Here is a 24,823-nt window from a genome sequence, read left to right on the forward strand (position 1 = left end):
TTATCTCCAAATAATGGGTACATCTGGCAATGCCAGACATCAGTAGGAGTGTTGCTCCGTGTTTTCCCACTGCCCTTCTCATGCCATGTGTACAGGCATGAATTCTTGGTTTGTGACCCCAGCGATGGATTCTGCGTAGTTCTAGATTCAATCTGAAGTTTGCAGAACAGCCCTAAATTAGCAACTCTGCCATTTTATCTTGCCTTCTCTGAAACAAATGAACAGTGAATTGCCCCAGTTCAATCTTCTAAAGAAACTTAGTCCTTACATTATATTAGATAACCTCATAGCTTTTACCAGCAAATTACCTTTCATTCTCCAAGAAACATTCATTTTCTGAAATTCTTAAGTGATTGAACTTGGAATTAGCTGAAATTGCTTGGAACTACATTTACTGATTCTTGATTTGTAACTAAACATACTGGTTTTTATGGAAACTATCATCAGCGTGTAACCTTGAGTCATACTATTCGGATTGTTCGCAGCAGAGCAAAAAAGGCTTCTTGCCAAACCAGCTTCAGCTCACACTGATTGACAAAAGCAGAAAAACAAATTAAAGCAGTTAGGCTGAACTTAGCTTACATCATAAACTAGGGAAAAAAAAGCCACCACAGCCAAACAAAAAGCCCAGAAAGCTCACTTTTCTGATACAGCACACTGCTATAAGACGATGTGTAATGGCTCTAGCTCTCACTGCGGAAAGGTAAGGTGGCTGTGTGCATGACACACAGGTAGTGAGTTAAATTAGCCATAAAGGGAAATTAATGGTGACCGAGGAAGTAAATTCCCAAGGCTGACTTTGCAATGTCTGGAAAACCTGTGCACCTCAGAGGGTTATCGCTGTCCTGCTCAGCTGACCTGGGCTTGTGATGGGAGGAAGGTTTTGCTGGTGGAGAATCTCAGGAGGAAAACAAAGTGTCATGAAATGTTTGATCTTGGTTAGAGCCAAGACAGATGATCCCTTAACCTTCCTGCTTCTCCTCCAGCAAGCAGAGAATAAAACCTGCTGGAATTTCAGTTTGTTGAATGATTTTACTTTTCAGTGATCTGTATCTGTGCAGATCACTGCAGAAAAATGCGGGCTGAATGTTTTTTTCTTAATCCTTGCCTTTCTATTAGGTGCAACTGCATTTATACCAAGACAGTTAAATTTCCCACAAATCCTTCCCAACACAGACACTTGTTCAGCTTACTAGCAAGGCTGCAAACAAAGTTTTCTTAACCATGAAAAACATAAAGCCAGAGGTAAGTAGAAACACGCTAGATGATCGGCTGCTTTGTTTTTTACCACTGGGAACTGGTTACTTGTAGTAATTATAACCAGCACCTAAAAGCTTTAATCAAGATCAAGAGTCCATACTTCTAAGCACTTGGTTTGCACAGGAAAAGCAATCTTCAACTGTAAATATTGCTACTCTACACGGACAAGGCTTTCTTCCTCCCTTAATAGCAATTATTGTAACTTACTATTTATAACACTGGATAATACTGGAAACATATGTCTGTGCAAACTTATAAATCCTATCATTTATGCCCTCGCTGCCATCAGTTTTATTTGTCTGGAGCTAGAAATATAATAATAATAAGAACAATTATAAATAGTAACTACAATTATATACTCTTCTTCCATACAGAATCTGGGGAGTGTCTAAACCTCACATGAAAACTTCCAAGCTGGACTACAAAGCAACTGGCCACCATCATCTACCTGCTGCTGAGTCTACGTACCAATAGTAATAATGTTGGGTTGTTGGCTTTCTTTTTCATAGAAGGGAGCTAAACTTGCTTCTTTAATCACTGGTTAACTTTAAAAATATTTAAACATAAGTGCATATCTAAAGCAGCAAGTGCTGAAGTTTTAATTGGAGGAGTTGGAGGACTTTACAGCCGGTTTGTATCAAATAGGCTGACACAGATTTATGTAGAGTGATGGAGACAATATTTAAACTGTTACTATGAGACATATCTGCTGTTACTACAAGACATATCTGTTTTGTATTAGCTTACAAAACACTCATTAGTGCTACTGAAATCGCCCTGTTTGTATCTACTCAGCAGACTGTGTTCACTAGCAGAGTAACATATGTATCTACCAAAGAATTTGTCAAGTGATGTTTGGCTGTAATTATCAATGTCACTCCTACTGCGATGATTGCTCTTTTCTCCTGTCCTTTCATCATGCAGAGGAGAGTGTAATTCATGGCAGGAGAAGGATTTCCCTATGAAATTCTTGCACCATGGGTAAGTTTTTGATTCATGGGATTGGATACTGCAGAGTTTTTATTTTGTGTTTACAGCTCCCACTTGGGATGGCAAGGTATACGGTAAAGAGCTCATTACTGAGGTTTTCCTGCTTTAACAGTCTTCTTATTTTGGACATTCAGATGGCTACCAGCAGGTTAGAACACTGGAAGCTGTTATTTTTATATATTAGCAATTTCCATGTTAATCTCCAGTTGTGGGTTTTCATTTAAGAGGTGATATGCTCTGCATCACGTACAAAGGAGTGTGACCCAATGAAAACGACTTCACAGGTAGGATTAATGTGGCTTAACTTTAGCGATCTAAAAGTTAGACACCTCATCTAAGACTGTCATTGGAGTGTCTCTGAAGTCACTGGAGAGATATGGGCATGTCTGGAGGGTGATTCATCCCCTGGAAGAAATCTGGAGAATCCTTCTCCTCTCCAGTAAGGCGGCAAATGCAACAAATACACTAGAAATGTCATGGTGATCCTTACACACTTTATAACTATTCTAGAGAAATCAGTTCTGCATGGTAGGACCCAATGTTGTCCTATTACAAAAGACAAACTTAAGCTGTCAAAGGAAAACCTAGGTAGTGCATGGCCTATCTATCCTCTATTTGCACAAAAATGAAACTCAATTGTAAAAGTTAATGCATTACTTAAAGGCAGAAGACACCGCTACCATTTTTAGCAACTCTATGATGTGTCTGACCTGCTTTTTATGCTGCTTTTCTTCAAAATGGGGTGAAAACCTATTAGCCTGCTTAAAGTTTCAAAAAATAAGGGGAAAAATGTTTTTCATGGTAATCCCCACCAGCAATAAAAATACATCAGTGCATTTTAAACCTAAGAAAAAAGCTGCTTTACTCTAATGGTGATTGAGCACCAAACAGGTTGCCCAGAGAGATTGTGAAGTCTCCATCCTTGGAGATATTCAAGACCTGAATGGATATGGTCCTGGGTCCTGGTCCTCCAAAAAGAGTATTCCTGAAGTGGTGGCTTGAGAAAGAAGGGCTGATGCTTCCAGAGGTCAGTGTGCTTCTGGGGTACAGATGCAAACTGAACACACAGAAGCACGTGCACATGCACAGAATTCCACTGAAACATACGAAAATTCAAATGTTTTCCTCCTTGCCTGAGGCCTCAGAAAAAAAAAAAAATGTAATGGGAGACAAATGCAAAAAGTTATCTTAGTTCTCCTTTTAAGAAACATTCGCATGATGTCTTTTATTTTCTGGGTAATGTTTATAATTATTTCTTACATTGATGCAGGCCTGCTGCTGTGCATCCCGCTAGCCCATTAACTGCTTTTCCAAGACTCCAGCATTTCAGATTATAACTATTGGATTTGCACTATAATAATTTATGTGATACCATTATTTTATAACTGAAGCTATAACATCCTTAAAATTATCATGGTAACAGTTTGCTGACACTATAGTCATTGGACCAATGTTGAGATAAAATGCATATTTTAAGCACACAAAGCCTTGGCGGTTCTGGGATCCCTCTTCAAAAGGAAGCCACTTTAGGTTTATCTTATTGATTAGCATCTGGCTCATGAGTTCTGAAGCTGTGAATTTGTCGGCACCAGAGTAATAGCACTGCGTATTGCTCCAAAAGCATCTCTCCATCTGGGCCACCAGCAACAGCTTCCTCTCTCCTGGGCGGCTGGATTTTGCATTGGCACCTCATCAGCACGTTTGAAATGGGATGTTATTCACATCTGTGCTAATGGCAGATTCCAGCAGAAACAATTTCAGTAGACAAAATATGCCTTTTAGGCTGCATGGGAATGTTCTTCCTGACAGCCCAGGGGCTAGAAATGTAAATCACATAACGTTTCATTAAAACCTCAAATTCAGCACGGTTGTGAGCCATAGCTGAGACCTCAGTCAACCTCCTGAGACTTGCCAGAGTACAAACACCACCAAAAAGGAGCATAGTGACTGAGTGACCTAAATGGTGTTTTTTTCTCCTTATATGAGTGCTGCTCAGTATTTAAGTCATGGGAGAAATTTTGAGGTCCGTGGAAGAGGGAAGGAGCTGCCTGGCATGAGCTGGCTTTAAGGACACAAGTTTCCCTATCACAGCCAGCACAGAGAGATTGGGATTGCTGCAGAGAAGTCCCAAGTGTCTGAATGAAGCTTCTGCTTCTGATCACCTTTGGGAAGACTCTGCGTCTTTCCTTTGTGCATGTGGGGATACCCAGAGACCGGATTCCTACCACCAGTGTCAGAAAATAGACACTTATTAGGGTAACAAGGTCCACCAAGGAGCCAGAGTCCAACAGGAATTGCAGGAGAATGGCCATTTTCTCCTCATTTGTATGTTCACAGATTTAGTAAACAAGTCCTTTCTTTAATTGAGATTTTGTTCTCATGAGCTTTGTGAAATGGAGACCTTGCAAACACTTTCCTGCAATGGGCAAAACTTAAGATTCATCCATCACCATCATTAGCAGATCTGGTATTCAGTGAAATATGCCACTACGTTCTTTAGAATTGATATTTGAGATTATTTAATGTAATTTTATCCCCTGATACTAAAACAGTGATAAAAATAATTTATGATGAGATTGAGTGAGACTGAGCTAATCATTGATCATGAAGAATTGCACATACAATGCACATGACACCTAGATTTTTTTTAGATTTGTTCACTACTTAAAACTATCTGATAATGACGGTTGAAAGTAATTCTTGATCTGTGGGTTGCTTCCGGGGCTTCTGGTGCATGTGATTTCCTGCTTTGGGCTCTCTGATCTGTATAGCAGTAATTACTGTTGGATCCAGCTCCTGGAGCCATTGGATGCATGTGGCTAGCTGTGACTTGTCCTGTGTGTCGCGTGGCTTTTGTCCTGCGGGATCAGCAAAGTTCCTTAGGATAGAACCATAGAATCACTGAAAGGTTTGGTCTGAAAGGGAACATTAAAGTTCATCCAGTTCCACCCCCCTGCCCCAGGCAGGGCCCCCTTCCCCCAGCCCAGGGTGCTCCCAGCCCCGTCCAACCTGGCCTTGAACCCTTCCAGGGATGGAGCATCAACCACCTCCCTGCGCAACCTGTTCCAGTGCTTCACCAGCCTCACAGTGAAGAATTTCTTCCTTGTAGCTAGTCCAAATTTCCCCTCTTTCAGTTTAAAACCATTACACCTTTTCCTATCACTACAGGCCCTGCTAGAAAAATCTGTCCACAAATGATAAACTCATACTTTCATTATTCTGTGTTCACAGATATCCCCCCCTGCCACACGCTTCCCTTTCTCAATCATAAAAACTTTCCACTCAGCACATCAGGTTCCCACTGCAAACTGCACAATGATATCTTTAGCAGAGCTACCTTCTCTCTAAGGTACCTCTTGCCCATTCATTGTAATCTTTACAGAAGAAAAACAAAAAAGTGATCCAGTTATTCATTAAATAAATACCCTTAGAAGGGTATTTTGAGGAACATTTCAGAGCTCTAGGAATGAATTCCTGGTATTGCTGGGAGACCGAATGGAAGGATATATGGATACTGTATTTTGTTGAAGTGGACAAATCTTTGTTACGACAAGACCTTTTAGAGGAAAATGTATAAATGCCCTTTTCCATTTGCATAGGACTAGAAACGGTCCCTTATTTTTTTTAGTCATTCACATTCAAATAAAAACTTATCAAAAAGTGTTCATCTGGGGGGGGGGGGAAAGTATTTTGATGATATCACAACACTGATTAGACACCTTCAGATTATTATTTGTTTTCTAGATTTTTCTTCAAAACTCATTGCCCTTCAAGTGTTTGAAGTAAGAACAAACTCTTGAAATGAGCTATTTCACAAAGCTAACATTAATTTGTTCTATTTTTTTTTTTCCTTTATTTCACAAAAAATTTGATATGATTTTGCATTTTGGCTGTTCAGGTTTTTTTGTTTGGTTGTTTTGTTGTTTTTTTTTTTTTTTTTGTTGTTGTTGTTGTTGTTGTTGTTATTGTCAATCTTCCCAGAGGTGGAGACTTTAATTTCTACCCACTTCTACCCAGAACCCTCCTTCCTGGGAGCCCGATCTCATCCCTTGCAGCTTTATTTGCAGGACTGGCAATCAGTTCACACCGTGCATCCCAGTGCAGCCGTCCCCTGTGGAGCAGACCGAACGGTGCAGAATGCACCGCAACGCATTCGCTTGTACACGAAGGTCTTCTTACCACTATACTTGATGACCCGAATAGTTGAGTCCCCCTCCCCAAATCTGGTGATGGGCGTTAGACGGACTTCATACGCCTCTGGCTTGATCAGCTCAGTTAGGTTGTAGGTAATTAATTCTCCCTTTTGAATATTTCCATTCACTGTAATTTCCTGTTCCCACCAACGCTGTTGTCCAGCCTAAAATCAAAAGAAGGATGCAAATGTCAGAGCTTTTGGGATAGATGTTGTGTTCACCTTAGAAATGAATGGGAGCACACGCAGACCTGGGCAACCCCGGGTGCTTCCTTTAAACCTTCAGACAACCCAGGAGGATTAGAGATAACAGCGAGAAGGCGAACCTCCCTGCAACAACCCACTACTGAGCATTCCTGTAAGATCCAGATGAGCTGACAGACTGCAAAACCATTTTACCAGGAGTCCACCCCCCTCCTGCCACCTGCCTCGTCCTCCTCTGCCTGCGCAGGCCCCACACCACACCTCGGGCAGCCCGGTGGGCACTGGGCCGCTCTGGGCCGCACTGGGCCGCACTGGGCCGCTCTGGGCCACACTGGGCCGCTCTGGGCCGCTCTGGGCCGCACTGGGCCGCACTGGGCCGCACTGGGCCGCACTGGGCCGCTCTGGGCCACACTGGGCCGCACTGGGCCGCACTGGGCTGCACTGGGCCGTTCGCTGAGCGCAGAGCAAGCGCAGTGTTAATTCAGTTTGGGGACATTTCTGACCCTTGCCACACAGAGACTACAGCGAGGGACGAAGCGCCTGGTTTGCGATGGCGTGTAAGCATTCAAGCAGATACTGCTTTTTGTATTTTGCAAAGTCTCGCTGAGTTCTTCCATCTTTCGGAGCCTAAATTTTTTTTTTTTTTTCAAATCTGTCCCTCTGTTTAAAACTGATTTGTCAAAATGTCAATTCTTTTTTTTTTTTTTTTCCTTAAAAAAAATGCTGTTCATTTCATCAGCTCACTGAGGCTGAGTCTACTTGTTCTCAAATGCTATACTTTCAAACCTGACTGGGTAAATTGGCTCCTCATGCCTAGTTGCCCCATTCCCTCCAGGATTTTAAAATAATATTGGCCAAATGCAGTAGCAGATGTCTTTTCTGCCACGGTGCACACTGGGCAGGGACAGCTGTGGCTCTGTGAGCTGGGTGCTGCCTCCTCGTTAGAGGCAATGTGGTTTCACAGCTGGCATTTGGGGCATCATTTGAAGTTAATAAGAGCACAATGAAGAACTGAAATGCAGTTTGATTTCCAAGCACTTACCACTTTTGTTGATGAGTGAGAAAGAAATAGGCTAGCTATTAATGGCCTTAGTGCATAATTATCAGCAATCCTTGTGGTCTCAAAGATGGATGGATTTCAGAGAACAATGAAAGTCAATATGAGCAATCAAGAGGCTGTTTTATTAAAAAAAGCAAAGCATAGATTTTTGTGCATTATAGACTGCACAGTCTTTTCAACATCAAAATCCATAGTTTCTTTTATTTATATGCCTTACCAAGAAATGAAAAGAAAAAATCTAATTAAGAAGAAGGCATCACAAGAAGAGAGTGTCACATTGTCTCTAACATTAACTAGTTTATAGATAAGCAGAAATCGTACAGATTTTGGGCAAGAGAGTGACTTGGTATTGCAATATTACTTGCAGATACTCTGCCTTATTACAGACGCTATCTGCAGAAAACAAAGGAAAAATCGTTAAATATTTACCACACATCCCAAGACAACTGCACAGGTGCAGTGATGCTAAAATAAGATGTTCCACTAAGCTTACTATACCTGCCAATGCACTGAAGTTCTTCCCTATTATATGTTCACCAATACAGAGCTTATTAAGGATAGAAAACTTTTTATTCCAAAACTTTAATTTGCTGATGCAATAAAAATGTACACTGAAATCCAGTACTAAATCTACCACATTTCATCCAAATAAAATACATTTGTAGCAACATTAGCAAACTCCAAGCTTTAAATTCATAGCAGTGGGACAGAGATGTCAATACTTTTACCGTTAAAGTATGTTACACGAGTACAGCTATATGCCCATTAAATAAAACTTATGACTGCAAAGCAAGAAAGCAAGAGAAATTCTTAAGAAAGTTGGGATGATGGAACAGCTCTAGACATCAGCTTTGCTCTGCTGCCACCAGAGTCAGTGTGCGTTTTACTGCGCTTTGAGCCTTTGTACTACTTGAGTTAGACCAAAGCTGAGCGCATCTGAGATTTTATTTCAGGGGTTCTGCTCTTGCACATGCTGGGTGAGCCATGCTATAAGCTCAGGTGGCTCTTCGGGGCTGGCCCTGCAGGGGTTAAGTCATGCATAGGAGAAATGCTATGTAAAAAAAATCTCAGCTTAGGTTCCAAATGCGAAAACAAGTTACCGTAAGGAAAAAACAACATAGCTGCCTGCCTGAGGTGCAAGGCAGAGGGATGTGGGTGAATACAAATCCTGCAGATGCGCAGGGTGGGGGTCTGCCTTTGAAACCCGGCGCTGGCACCAGAAAGCTTTCCGATGGACGTCTGGGTGTAGAACGGGGCGAGGGGTAGGTGCGTGGCTGAGGGCATCGCGGCGCGGGGCTGGGAGCTGCGAGCTGCTGAGCCCAGAGGTGCTGCAGCTCAGCAACCCGCAGTGTCTTCCCCAAGCCGCTCTGCCAGGGTGTGCACCCCAAGCCCGTCACCTCTTCCTTGTTGCAACCATTAAAATGACCTGCTTCATAAGATGTGATAGTAATGAAATGTCTGCCACGACTTTGCACACAGCCTGGACTGTGGAGCATTCCACTGTTAATGGCTTCCCAAGGCCACTACTCTGCGAAGAGATAGTGAAGGTAATAAAGAAGCTGAAAATATGTATCTTTAAAGATCATCCCAGTGGAGCTCATGAAAATTTTCCATTTGACATATTCTGTCAGATGCCAACTCTTTCACAGCTCTTTGTACCCAAGTACCGAGACCAACAAAACAAACGATGAAACCCAAGGTACAGGTTGGTTGACAGAAATTCAGTCTTTTCTCTTTGTCTCTTCTTTAGATAGCCATGAATAAGAACGTGCCATGGATACCTGCTTCACCCAGATTTTGCCGTGTGCTATTCCAATATCCCTCAGCTTGTGAAGCAAACAGCACGCATTAGGGCAACTGTTCCTCCCATCCTCTGCTCTGCCCACCAGCAGCCCTGGTTTTACGCCACACGCACCTCTCCTGCTCCCATCTCACAGAAACCTTCCAGGCACCGCTGAAACCCAAGCGCTCAGGAGAAAAGTGACCCAACGCTGTGTACGGCCAATGCTACGTGTGGGAAAGTGTGTGAAGGTGCAAGGACGAGGCTCTGCTGCTCACGCACATCAGGTGAAACAGCCACTGAGCCCTGATCTGCACTGAATGCTCACAACAGTGATGCACGGATTCTTTAAAACACTGCAGAAACAAACAGAAAGAGCACCGGGACCTGTCATATAGGTTGAATAATGCATAAGGCACTGTGCACCCTCACGGGCTGTCAGGGACCCCTCCCAGTAACAGATAAGCCTTGTCTCGAGTAGACCCTTGTCCTTGCAAGCAAAGTGATGAGCGTGCTGTAGAGAAGATATTATGGATAATTGTGACAAGGTTTAGATTGTATTTTTGAAGCGGTGCATGGGGAATTTGCCCATATGGATCTTCTCGCTGTGGACAGATGCTCGCCATACCCAGTGGTCAAACTGGAAAGTGCTTCCAGAGGAAAGCTGCTGTGCTCAGGGGAGGAACTGGAAACAAGCCTTTATGAATGTCTGTAAATGTACCAAATTAACCAGCCAGCCAAATAAAATGATCTTCTATTTTAAATGTGCAAGTATTTTGGGGTTTGTATTTTTTAAACACAACTTTTTAAATTTTCTAAACTCAACATGGTTGTTTTAAAATGCCCTGCAATTAAAATGACCAAGGTAAATGAGAATCTTTTTTCTCAAAGAGAAACTTTTTCAATCACAGGCCCCTGCTCCCATACTGGAAAAAAAAAAAAAAAAGATAAAAAAAAATTGCTGAGAAACTCCATTCTATCCAATATTTCTGACCATACAAAACTGTGGTAGGAGCTGAACTCACCATATCTTTATAGACATCGATTACAACAAGGCACCTAGTGCAGCTCCTGCCACAAATTCTCAAAAGTTTTATAATGAAGCCTCAGTGTTTTATCTGAAAGACATACTTGATTTTAAATTAAAATGATAATCAGAAATTTCCAGAATTCATAAATGAGGAACAAATTTATATGTATATAATTTATCCCACAAATGGAAACCTAAGGTCTATATATTTTTCTTATTTTGCCTAAACAGCTCACCCAAAAATGTAAGTGATGCTAATATACTGGAACAGAAATTGCTCTGCAGACCTCATGAAGACTGCTGATCCTTCAAAAGGAGAATTCCATAATCTTACTTCCGATTCCAATTTTTATTTTATTTTATATTTTAAAAATCAAATTATCAAGTTGAATACAAGCAATCTTCACAAGGAAGATTAAGACCATTGATTATGCCCCAAAAGTCAGTGGTATACCGCCGAACGGAGTTTCATTATTGTGTCTGTCCCTTTCATAGAAATCAGTAATCAGAGAAACATAACACTCTGGAGAAAGTTACCCAATTTTTGACATTAATTTTTTTTTTTTTAATAAACATCATTAGTGGTTTTTTTAAGCCACAGCTTTTATGCTAACATGTTGGTTGACAATTACATTTGTGAGTACTGTATTAATGATACTGTGCTTGCAGTTGTGTGAGCTACTGCTGTCTTTCTGGCAGTTGTTTGAAGTTAGCTTGCCTTCGCTTCGAGGTACTTCTGACTCCTTACAGTGGTCTACTGTAAAGATATTCCCTATTACACCTCACCTTTGGATAAGAAAATACTGAAACAGAGACTTCATGAAATATTTTTGATAATTAATACTTCATGTTCAAAGTTTACAATTAACAAAACGAGTCATGAGTTTGTATCCAATTGGGTTGCTGCTCTGCATTATCACCCTTTTCTACAACCACTCAAACAAAAGCAATAAAGAAGCTCCGTTATTTTATTCACTGAGAAAGCAAAACAGTTTGATTTTTCATTTCAGTATTATGCTTCCTAACCCAGTACTGGATGTTGGTATTTCACCATAGGAAGCAACACACATCATTTTGCCTTGCAATCAACACCACATCTGTTCTAATTCTCCTTTTTACCATGGCAACCAGAAAAAAAAACCCAAACATCACAAAATTGTCACTAGGTTTGACACAAAACGTCCCCTTGCCTGATTTTTTGGCTGAGCTGTTGAACAAATAAATACATAAAACCAGTATCCACACAGCTTTCACCACTTTCAGCTTTCAACCTTCTCTTTCCACTAGGAAAATAAGCCCGAGAGTTGCGCTGGAAGTGAAGCGGCTGCACAGAGCATCACCCCCGGAGCCGGGGACATCGGCCACGGAGCCACCTCCCAAACCTGGTGTGAAACAGCAGCGGTACCCTTGGCTGACAAATACTAAAACTTGAAAATAAGTGTAGCAGTTCAGCTCGTTTACTTGCCGATGCCGAAAAAAACGAAGGTCGCATCTACATGGAGTCAGGCGCAACCGGCTGGAGGAACAAGGGTTTTCTACAACAACATTTTTAAAGGTCTGCGTGATGCTGAGGCATCTAACGCCAACACTGAAATGCCCCAAACACTCTAAAAGTAGGATTTAGATTCCTACAATTGCTTTGGGAGGTTCAAACCCCTAGCATGCAACTGGAGAGGCTCTGGAGGCACCCAAAGCTCTTGGTCACTCACTGGTTGGCATTAAAGCACCAAGAACAACCCAGCTCTCTGCCTTTGCTCTTGCAGCACTGTCTGTCTGCCTTCAGAGACCTGGGCAGCTATTTGAGGTCCCTTGGATGCGAAGCAGCCTAATCTGCATTACCCACTTCTTCTAAAACACCTGAACAGACTCTCCCTAACACCCAGGCTGTGCTTTTTCATATTAAAAAGTCAATATTAATACTTCGAAGAGACAATACACAAGCAAACGCAACCATAAAACATCAGCCTGCACTTCAATTCATGTGTCCAGATCTTTAAAATTAGCAAGAAACAGGATTTCCTTGAAGACAAATTTTTGAAGGAGAAATATTCTTGTAATCAAAGCCCTTTGCCTTACAAATATAAGAATGAAATACATTTGGGGAAATTTACTTTGACCAAGCTGAAACAACAGTTTTCCAATGGTTTGTGAATATTTGTAAAGCACTGAGGAAGTCACATTAGTTTCTGGAACATTTATTAGCATTATCATGTTCCTAATCTGTAATTAATTTAGCAGAGCACACCTATGTTCAGTCAGTCCAGAGCACAGAAGGCTTCACAAGGACTCCTTTCTTATGGGTTACCTTTGAATATTTAGAAATCTTTGTTCCCTAAAGCTAACAGAAAAGCAAAATGTATTTCCCCGGAATCAGAGAGTAGGAGACTATAAAAGTGTGGCAGTGTTTTATTGCAGCAGGCTGAAACCATCTCCTCTAGGCTGTCAATGAAAGGGTATTTATTCTGTGCCTGCTGTTGAGAAATACTATATTCTCCAAAAGACTTGAACATATAGATTTCTTGAGAAATTAATCCTATGGGATGATTAAATATTGATTGCCTATATGCACAGTTATGTTTATAAAAAATAAACACATCCTTAGTCCATTGTACTTGGCCTATTGATTTCAACCATAAATTTCTTCATTGACTGAAAAAGTCAGACAAGCATCTCCTTAATTAATGACAAGTGAATGTGATGTAAATTAATCTACTGTATACTCCTATAAAAAACTGTGGCAGTCTTTAAAGTAATTTCTTTACAATTTATAACAACAATGACAATTGATTTTCTGTAATAAAAAAAGTTTTCTTTACCAGTTATATATATGAAATAGCACCGTTCAGTTCATGGGCAAATATTTCTTCTATCTGCACACCACAGAGGGAAAACTCCCACTTGGTGTTTGCCTTATTTCTGCTGTGCGAATCCAGTGGCTGCTCTTCTTTAACAATTTTGCTCAGCAATATAATCAGATCTATCTGGTTTTGAACATAAACTTTATCAGGTAGGTTGCTCCTGTGTCATCTTTATTTCAAAGGATAGTTACGGCCCTGAAGTGACTCACAGTGACAAATATCGGCAATTCAGGCAAAAACAACGAGGGCAGCTGCAAAGCACGTTCTGCCACGCTCATCATCGGTTTCTTTCCCACCGTGCATCATGTAACACTGCTCTTGATGACATCTCTTTTCTTTTTTACTATTTTCAGGCAAAACCAGTGGAACTGCCAAAACCTCACTCCTGTTCCCCCGCTGAGCTGGTGCCTGCTCTCTGCTCTCCTGCAAATGCGGGCGCCAGAGGCTCGTGAGGCACCGGGCACCAAGCGCCCAAACCCAGCCCGGACCGAGCACGCCCTGAGCTTTGCTTGCTGGAGCCAGGGACTGCCTCTGAGTCAAAGTTCCCTGCGTGAGGATGGACGTCATTCTGGGGCTGGAGGTGTTTGACGGAGGAGCACAGGGCCACCCCTCCGCGGGGCAGGACCTGCCTCTGCTGTCACCAGCACCCGGGGCTCACCCTCCCTCCACCAGGAGATGAGGCACATGGAAACGGCAGCCACACAATAACCCTCTTCTTTCCCTCCTTTCTGCCTGGAAAACAGGCTCTAAAGCACATTTGAGAGTGGGCACAATCTTTTTCAATTATCTAACTTCTAATCTATAAGAACAATTGTAGGTATGTAATCAACTTCCTTCTTGCAGGATTCCACTAGCAATCATTCTGTATTTGCTCCCACCATTCATTTTACTTATTTTGTGTTTACCATGTTGTGTAATTGGTTTTATGCGATACACCCAAAAGCATGAAAAAATTTTCTCTCTTTCACTTTCTTAATGAACTAGAAGTCCCTGAGTCTTTTGCAATTGGGAGCTTGGGGTCCAGAGATGCAGAATGTTCTAGACGCAGTTTTTAGGGACTACGATCTGATGGATGAGTGGTTCAGATGTCAGAAACACCTGTCCATGATCCAAATTTATTGTCTGATATTTGAAGAAGAAGGAGATGGAGACAATTTAAGGAAAGCTGGCATGCAAAAGCTGGAAGCTAGATGATTAACAGTTAAGTCCTCTCTAAATATGCATTATATCTCAGGTTTTAAAGGCAGGGTGGAATATGGTAACATAGGAAAAGAGAGAGGTCATTTTTATCAGAGTAAAATCAAAACACAGCACAAATATCTGCTAAAAGCTGGTTAATTGAAAGACAAAATACACTACCTTCTGTTTTTCCATACAAATGAATGATAATAAAAACATCTTTTATGATATTAATTAGGACACTTCAGTCCATTTGCTAAGTAAACTGTAATTTAGGATATTTCATAGCTGGAGGGTTGATATTTCTTTGCTTTTAACAACTTTACACACGGGGACAAAGAGTAAACTCTGTATCAACAGTAGGAATGACTTTTTTGAATCAGAAAGGCAATAAAATTTATCACCGTTCACTTTTTCCTTTGTAGCAAATTTGATGCATACCTGTACCTGCATGTCTTTGAGAACCGTGCTATGGCACAGACAGAAACTTATATACCCCATTTTGCAGGCAGTGACCACACAACCTTCACAGAGATCCGCTTCACGAGCACATAATATGTATTTGAATACGTCTGACCCTGTACGCTGCTGAATGAAAGCAGAAGTTAAAAATACAATAAAGCCAAATGGCGACCAGAAGGAAGCACACAGAGAAGCGACCTGCTCCGGGCTGTTTGAAGAGACTTTCTCATTATCAACCGACTGGGACTGCAGACATCTGTAGGCTGAAAATAAAGGAGAGGTAGGAACTTTAATCTTCCAAATAACAAGCTTGAACAAGTTACTCTCTGGTTTACAGGTACCGCTTGACTTTTTATTACTTCTTTAAAGCGGAGCCGTTCGTTTTCTAGGTCACCGTGGCTGCAGCGCCGCCGGTGGTGCGGGGAACGCGGCTATCGCCTGCTGAGGAGCAGAGCAGCCACCACGGAGATCAGAGCTGCAGACCCTTCACATCTGCTCCAGGAAAGTCTCTCTCATTTCATTTGCTTTCATCCCGTTGACAGTAAATACCAGAGAGCTGGAAGCACTCGCTCATCGCCGCTTGAATGTTTGTGCAACTCAGGATTCACTAACTGTTATCATTTAGAAAAAACTACCTGAATCTGTCTTTGGTGAAACAATCTGTGGAAAGGAAACACCTCCACGTGGTGCCCAGACAGCACCAGAACTGTTCTGAGCAGCTGCCACCCACTTAGGAGCTGGTATGGGAAAGCACAAAGATACTCACAGCTGCTCAAGCAAAACTGAACATGTGCTCGGTGAAGCAAGAGCTTGAAGGTGGGGTTCCAAAGTGGGTTTGTTCTGGGTGGATAAGCTTTCGGGAGTATAGAAACACTCTGAGTGACATTTGGGACCATTTTTGTATGCACTTTGAAAACACACAAGAAAATATCACGGCAATTCAACATGTAGGGTTTCATGGCCTTTTAGCACAAAATCCTGAATTTCCCTATGTTTCTAGCCTGATGCATGCTATGCTATTTGACTTTGCTAATTTATTTCATGATCTTCAGGCTCCTCCTGTCACTGAACTCCACTTTATCATGGAATGTTTAATGAAAACAACTACTAGAGTGCTGGCCATCTCCAAAGGCTGACCAGCGGACGTGTACAAGGATGCTTTGAAATACAAAAAAATTGCAGGAATCAGGGTCACTAATTACAAAGCCAAATCCAAAGCTGCAATATATTAATGTCAGAATATTCTTCAGAGAGCTATTAATGAGACGGGAAAACGTTCCTTATGTCCAGACAACGTCTTGGCAGGCCTCATCCCCTTTAGAAGCAAGTAGAGGGTGACCAAATCTATGCAGTTCACCGTGATGGAAGACACAAGGTTGTCCTCATCCTTCAACTGGAGTGTTGAGCAGGATACTTACAAATGAAACGCTGTGTGCAACAGTGACCCTGAGAAACAGAAACTTCCTGTACTCTATGCTACTTTTTCTATAAATGCTACATGCAGGAGGATTTATAGTCTCCTGAGTTACACTGTGATGCGGAATAGGTGTTGTGATGGTTATCTCACAGACCAGTTTTATCGTCACTTAGTTTGAATGCATCCTCACTCCACGGTTTAAATACAATAAAATAAAAAAATCCAGTCTGCTATTAATGACAAATGAAGTGTTATGCCCATGAGGTAACTACTCACAGAGAAGAGGCTGCACCTCACGCTGACCATACTCCCCACTCTCACTTAAGGACTGGCAATCACTTGCTCCCAGACCCTGCCACAGCACCCCCAGTGCCACCTTCCCTTCTCTGTGGTTGCGGTCTGTTCTACTCCGGGATCAAAGCTCACCCAAGCAGTACTTAAAGATAGTGGGTTTTGATTATGACATTGATGTATAATATCAACTGTCTGTCTGGGCTATTGCTTTCTGTATTGTTTTGGAACTCTTCTTGAAAAAAACTTATCTACAGTTTGAATAAAAATGTGAACACTACTAAAAAGACAAGTATAAAAACCTTTTTAAAAAGAATTCTCTCTCTTCTTGTGGAACTTGACAATAAAAACACATTCAGGGCTGAAATATGTTGCCCTGATCTCCCCACAGCACAATGAGCACCTTCATTGCTGCCATCACCCACGAAATTCTAACCCTGTTAGGTTCTACCATGCCATGTTTGGCTTGACCCACTGGCAATGCATCCTCTCTGCCTGCATTTTAATGGGAACAGTGGAAACCACCTGTTGACCTAAAGTAGGCAGTAGGATTTTGCTCTTGGTAAAGCAAATCTTAATCAGAATGTGCACATCTCTAATGTGGGGACTTGTATCAGTCACAACCTTGAGTGTGCTGACACTTCATTCAAGTCACTATCTTTTTTTTTTTCTTCCTTAAAGGCTAAAATGTGATATAAACCAAGATAATCCATTTTAAGACTTTTAAATTGGCTTGCTATCAGATTAATTCACTAAAGTTTGTGGGATTAAACAGAAGCTGCACTGTTCCCAACCCCAGCAGGGCAGGCTGGCTGGCTCTTTTGCTACTGCAAGACATCTACCAGGAGTTTTTCAATTTTTAATCCTTGTTTTGTTGGGCATTCGCAAAAGGCGGCTAAGACTTAACCCCCGTTAAGGGTAGTTTTCAGAGAAAGTTTTGTCATTCCTTCTCAGTGACATATTGAATTTGAAGTTCACATATCGGGAAACTGGTCCGGCACCGACACTTCACCCTTCACTTCAAAGCACAGCTCAGAGCCACGTCACAGGTGAGCTGGGCACTGCCAGCAGTGCTCCTGCCAACAGCATGGATGTGCTTTTGCATATTCAGTAGCAGGTTCATCTATCTGCAATAGGCAGACCGTTCTTTTTGTCAGGGCAACAAGAGTTATAATTATCAAAGTGGCATCAAGATTGAGTTCCTAAATTGAAACAAAACACTTCATGCTTATATCAACAACTACATTTCCATGATCAGGCACCTATCTATACCAAGACACATCTTATATTTCAGTGGTGATGACTTAGTGAGAATCCCACAATGCTACAGCCTTCTCCAGATGGATCTTGAACGACAGACAGTGCTCTCCTGTCACTACTGAACTAACACATTTCCTTGTGATTTCTAAAAGCTATTTGCAAATGACCATATTTTTTCATACAAAATAATTACATAGTGACAAATTAATGACTGTAGCTGCAATCAAGATGACAAACCCAACCCTTTTAAAGCACAGCACGCTGGAGCTTCGCTGCTTAGTCAATACTATGAACAAGCGAGGTTGTCTTGGTAAATGAACTGGAAAAACAAGGCTGCATTTTAAACAATCTGCATGAGTCTCTGCATAAATAGATCAAGGAGTAACAATGCGTTAAGACAAGCGCATGATGCCAAAGTGCATTTCTAAGGAAAGTGAACATACTGATTTTGCTTAACTTTTTAAGTAAGAACAAATTTTTGCCAATCAATAACAGCCCAACTGTCAGATATGAATGTTTCAACAAACCATTTCTTAAATACTTAAGACAATTGTTGCACAAGAGGAAAGGAAATAGCCGCTAGATGTTTAATGAAGTTCTCAAAATGTAAATGTGATGTTTTAAATCAGCTCAAAAACACAGATGCATTGCAGTAGGGTGCTCATTTGCTTATTGAAAGGCAATATGGTTTGTATTCAATTTAAACATATGTATGTTCCAGAGAATAAAGAGTTCTCTAACAGCAAAAGAATAGATGAAGCAGTTGTCTACAGGAACAAATCACTCTTGTCTCAACAATTTATAATTTCTGTAGTACACGTTATTGGATGAAAGCTTGTACTAAGTATACATTGGCTAGTATGTCCTGATTTAGCTACAAACATCTCTCATCTAGGAGCAAGCAAAACCCGTGTTTAAGGAATTGCCAACCTTATTGCATTATTAACAAAATGATAACTCTCATTTACCAGCTTTTCTCTCCAACCTGCAAATAAAATTTGCACAAGACTTTTAAAAATGAAAAAATCCTTTCTGGCCTTAGTTGGATGAAGAGAGACAACACATCACTGTGGATCAGAAACAGGTTTCATTTCATAATGGCGCTGCTTTTTTTTTTTTTTTTGGCAAAATGTATTCTTTATAATATTTTTTTTCCTAAATTACATATATCTGTTTCAGTAAGGACAGAATTTATGGTGAGAGACAGCGAGACTATGCCCAGTAAAAGTACCCAAGTGTCTAGCAGACATCTGGGATTCCTAATCTGTTATTTTAAGACTGATATACAAGTTCAGTCTATACAAAGGTAACAGGTGGTTTTTCAGAAACCTGGAGGCAGAAGCCAAGGGAGCATCCCAGCAAGAGGAAGCTCTGGTCTGCAGAGTTCCCAGCACTGGGGTCTGTCCCTTACACAGTCCTTAAGGCTGCTCATGGGGACCAATGTTGGTGAAGTCTCAGCTCAGATTGTTGATAAATAATCAATTCATATAATTTTTATTTTTTACACTTAAATATCTGCAGCACTCATTTTGTAAATGCACTTATTAACAGCGCTAGGGAAAATACAAGCAGACCTCAAACAGATGTAATAGTTTTAGTTGATGGACCCTCTAGATGTGCGTGCAGATACTTATTCAACCTGAGTGGCCTTAGAAACAAGTCAGGGAGCTCAGAAGATAAATATTCCCTTTACAGATTACCAGAATTTCTCATGCCAGAGTGCAGCACAGAGGGGAGATGCTAAGGGATGCGACAGCTTTCTTGGCCACACACGAGCACTTCCATTTGTTACCGAGGACCAGAAATACAGTGAATACTCAACGTTTGGCTGGCAGAAAAAAAACACAAACTGGACTTTTTTCACTGTGAAGTATTGTGCAGTGAAACTCCATGTCCTTGTTTGAGGGTAGCCCTCAGATTCTAAGGTCTTTTGCCATGCTCTTTAATTCTGCTGAGAGCTGCCGCTGCCCTCCCCTCACCCGGCCACAGCGCTGAGTTAGAAGATAACTTGGTCCATGAGATCAGATGCAAAGCCTACAGAAATAGAGAGATGCCTCAGGAGGGCAGTGAGGGTACCTGCAATATGCCATGCAATCTATTTATGATTCTTAGGCATTCATGCCGCTCTGAAACTATCTTCACTAAAGAGGATGCCTCCTTCATCAGAATTAAGCTTCTGTAAACCTCAAAGGCCTTTTCAAATATTTATTTATGCTATATTTTACTATGACGAAAAGCATGCAGCATACCAGACACACAACTCTTACTTGTCATGCATTTGCCTAAGGGCATATGCCATAATTTTCATGTAGATCTTCAATTTTCAAAGTTTAATTGCTCTGTTTCTGTTAGCTTTCGTTTCTGCAAATCCTTTAATATTTCTGAACTGCTGTATGGCATCACATGAAATCAACACTAGCAAGCAAACCATTGCTGTCACAGATTTTTTTTTAAAACAGTCTTGCATCACAGGAATTTATGTAAACAAGGCAGAGTAATGAAAAATATTTCTAGGCAATCATATTTTTCATTTCAAACCTGGATCTGATCAGCATCAAAATCCTGACTGCCTGCTGATAGCACTCATTGGACAACTACACAGCAGCAGGGTGAAAAAGCAGTGCTGAAAACACACATCCCATCTTATCTGCTCTTCTGCTGCCTGATACTGTAAGTGGGGGCACATTTTCATCAAGGGCCCAGCTTCTGCCAGAGGGGTGCCCACATGTGGCTCCACAATGTCAAGAAAAGCACATCCTTGCTTGGATGGTGACGGGGATTTGTGCAAGGCAGCCACTGCCACCCGAGGCTCCGGCTGCAGCCCACCAAGCCAGCGCTGTGCCTTGGGGCACACGCAAGTACACGGGGACCCTCAACCGTACAACAAGGGTTTAAATGCTGTCAGAAGCAAATAACTCATTTACTAAAATGAATTCCTCCAGCTTGAATAATTTCTCTTACTAAATTGCTCTTCAGTTCACTCTATTTTCTCCTGCGTCCTTCCTAAAGTTCGACTGATGCACTGCTTTTGTCAGCAGTAATCAATTCATATTGCAGATTCTTCTGCTGAGATAAAATAAAGGAAAGTTGAGTGTGACCACCATGCTCAGTCTGAAGATACAGCGTGGGACTTGATTCTGGCAATGTTGGGTGAGAGAGTGTACTCCTAAGTACAAATATGTCTGTAATTTCTTTCACTGATGGGAAATGTGCAACGAAAACCTCGGGTTACATCACCATCATTGCTCAAGCACAAGAGTGTGACAAGCTCCTTCCCCTCGTGCAGGATTTGTCCTTTAGGGAATTACCTTTTTGCCATTGCTGGCAAAAGTCAAGAAGGAGACTTGGCAATAGAGATCTCTGGCTCCTGCAGTGTATAAATATGCACAGAGAAATGTATAGATATGCCTGAGACACCCTGCAGGGAAAGATTAGATACAGCTCAAAAATGCAAAGTATCCTAGGAGGGCATTCCACAGAATTCCTTAGGAAGCTAGAGAATTCATATAGCCTGCCCCAGGTCCATGTTTTTTTTCTTTCTGATTAATGTGATCCCACCCTTCAATTTCTTTCTATAATTACATCTTTCTCTGCTTTCTCATGATTTCACAACACTGGTGGGACCTTCCTTGCCTGTTGCAGAACTCTTCCCTATCAAATCTGACCAAAATGAAGAGCTGGATTCAGAAATCACAGACAGTAACTTTAGAACAAGCTTGCACGTCCTGTTTCCTTAAGAAACCATGCTAAATAGTTAATATGAATTAGGTATTAAAATTAGTAATGAAATAGCCAGAGTTTATGCTTATATAATGAAAATCAAATCAAGGCAGTCCCAGCAGGAAGTAATTGCTTGGATCAAATTAATATGTTAGATTTTGCCTGTAAATTTTTGTGAAGAAAGGGCATTTAGTTTTACGGTCCACATTCTGTGGTAACGTGAATGGCACAGCTCTGCCTGGGATGTTTTCTGTTTGCATCTCTAGAAAATACAGCCCACAGCCTCCAAAACAAGCTACTCCAGAGGCACAGAGCTCAACTCCCAGACCAGGGAGAGTGGTTGCAGTCCAGAGCCTCTCCGGGATCAAAGTCAGAATGTCAGGACCTGACAGAAAAAGATGTATTTTTGTGTAGCACTCTTACCTCTGAATTTCTTAAGAAGTCATCGGTAGAATTTTTTTCAGAATTATGCATAAGCATTTGTCTAGATCGTGTAGATTGAGAGATGTAACCATTTTTAAATGGCAATTAAAAGTCTTCAGCACAAGTCTCAAAGGACCGCCCTCAGTTTGCTGTTTTGAAAATCAAGCCTCGGTCTTGTGAAGACTAAGCATAGGAGGAATCAGTATTGCAAACTGAGAATTGTAAAACAGAACCATTGCTTCTCTAATTCAATTCACCAAACCCAAGAAAATCAGTAAGAAACATGCCTTTGCATGTTGCACTCTTTCTTTTTTTTTTTTTGGCCAAACTCTCTCTGTCTCATTTCACAAGTGCAGACATAACAGGAAAAACACACAAGCCTTGCTTTGACTTCCAAAAAGAAATGCATGCTGTGAAATCTCTGGGACAGCTTATATCCCTCTGTAGAAGAAAGCTTAAATTTTTTCATGAAAGCAACATCAGAAATATTCCAATATTCATGTGAATTTTCAACTCTCACTTCCTTCTCTGAAATTAATTACTACAGATGTGAGTAATTATTTTTGAATGGTTCTGAATACAATTTCTGTATAAATTTTGATTTATTTTACATGTTCTATAGCAAACCAAATTAAAATACCCAGCTTGCAAACATCTTTCCCTTTGCAGTAGATTGTGTGATGACAGTACCGTGATCCTGACAGAAGGAACATCTGGAGAATTACTACCCATCAGGTGGGGACCTTGAGAGTGCTAAAATAAATACATTCCTCATAAGTGATTTTAATTCTAAATACTTCAGTAAATAATGATTTCCATTCATCTATTTCCATTTTCACTCTATAGGCAGAAAAATGACACTTTTCTATTCTTGTGTCTCCCTTTTCATCTGACAGGATCTTCCCTTGCCTTTTTTGACTTCCTTGGCTTCCCTGATACGCCCGTTAAACCAAGCTCCACCTTTGTCTCAAATAACTTTTCTGGCATTTGCTGTATCAGTTTCTCTCAACTTCTCTTTAACCGATGCTTAAAATGCCAAAAATTCTTCTCATGTGTCCTGCTTTCCTACCATTAAATTATCCTCTTGTGCCTGAGACGTCTTTATTTTAACTCTAGTGACAAAGTAGATGACGAGAAGCAGGATCTGACAGAAATGTGTAACACTGTTCTGGTGCTCCATACAGGGTGGAGTCTGGCAGCCCTATTCCAGGAATATTAAGAAAAACAAAGCAAGCCCCAGAGAAAAAGAACTGGTGAGAGGTGGTCCCACAGAGGCAACAGGCCATGCAGTGGGCTGGGTTACTGAGCACCACCAAGAAGGTGGTGGCCTTAATGCACTGCAAACAGATGCCTGTGTGTCTGGGAGCTGTACTCACAGGACGCAAACATGTCCAAGTCCTTCTATTTTTAATACAACACTATCCCTTCTGGTCACTGCAACAGGAAATGTGGGACCTTCAGGGGTCCAGGAGGTAACTGGACTTGCTCTGTCAGGTAAAAGCTGCGTACTTGCTGCATGGACACGGTCCTGCAGAAGAAGCCACAGAAGTTGGGATTGCTCAGATTAATTTACTTCTTTTGTTCTTCTGCTGCTTTCAGCTCTGTATCTTCAAGCATAAAATGTATTGACCACATTCTCTGCCAATGAGCAACTGTAGACTCTTACCTATTCCTCTTGACTACACCCTGCTCCACCTGTATCCCTAATTTACAAATTACTCTGCCATACAAGACTGTGGTAATCGTAAATGAGCATCTTAAACGGACCTTTGTTTAGGCTCCACGTGTCTCTTCTTTTTCTGCTCAGATCTGTATTCAGATTTTCCCTTCAGCAGTGGGAAAATTGTTACTGATACTCTGAAGTACTAGAATCATGTGCTGCTTTTGTGTCAGGAATGTGTCCTTTTATGATTGCCTGCCTGGAAAAAAGCTCATGAAAACTATGTGGGAAAATGGATGGGTGCAACTCATTCTTCCCCTTCTTTGCCATGTGGAACTGAGACTGCAGATGTACTTGCACATGCTCAGATGTGCCAAGGTAGTTGTCCACCACCATTACACTCTCTAAATTTAGGAAACATGCAGGAGAATGGATAGTAGTGAAATTAATGTTTTAATCTTTGCTTTTTTTTGTCTCTGGCAGCCTAAGAGAAATAGATACTATATACACGGTGGTATTTCTCTGCCACCTTCTGAATCTTACTTTATGCTGAAGGTTGGCAGCAGGACTGGCTGTAGGCTGAATCCATTGCCCTCAAGGGCTTTTCTCCTTTTGGCAAAGGGACCAACCACTTCAAGTTCCTTTTACCCTGCAAAATTGGCTAGATTGGTCTTACAAGAACTGCAAATCAGCCCAGGTCCCATGCTATTACCTCTCATCGACTAAATGAATTTTGTTCTAAGTGAACAAGCCAGAATTTTCCATGAGGAGAGAACCACATCTGTAATAACTCCGTGGAGGGACGGGGACTGGATGCATAACTGCAGAGCTGTGCTGCCTCCTCAAGACACGCTCGAGGGCTCTGAGCGCTATCAAAGCACAGGAACAGCAGCTCTCTCAAAAAGTAAACTCTATGGACATTTAGTTAGCGACTCATTTTTTACAACAGTCATTTGTCAGTGTTCAATTAAAGAGGAGCACAGCCATGCACACTGCTTGGCGGCTAGATGCTCCGTCACAGCAGGCTTGGCAGACAC

The 24,823-nt window shown here is 41.4% G+C and overlaps 1 protein-coding gene across 1 annotated transcript in view; it reads right to left on the bottom strand.

The window, feature by feature from the left end:
- Positions 1-24,823, bottom strand: part of MDGA2 (MAM domain containing glycosylphosphatidylinositol anchor 2) — a gene marked incomplete at its 5' end in the record, with an annotated part of 393,304 nt that overhangs the window by 25,901 nt on the left and 342,580 nt on the right. Inside the window, one exon of the mRNA XM_042799013.1 lies at positions 6,430-6,607. Within this exon, the coding sequence (XP_042654947.1) occupies positions 6,430-6,607 (178 nt within the window). The remainder of the gene's footprint in view (positions 1-6,429; positions 6,608-24,823) is intronic.

The sequence above is a fragment of the Tyto alba genome, unplaced genomic scaffold (genome assembly GCF_018691265.1).
Source record: "Tyto alba isolate M040663 unplaced genomic scaffold, T.alba_DEE_v4.0 Super-Scaffold_29, whole genome shotgun sequence".
In the NCBI taxonomy this organism is placed as follows: domain Eukaryota; kingdom Metazoa; phylum Chordata; class Aves; order Strigiformes; family Tytonidae; genus Tyto; species Tyto alba.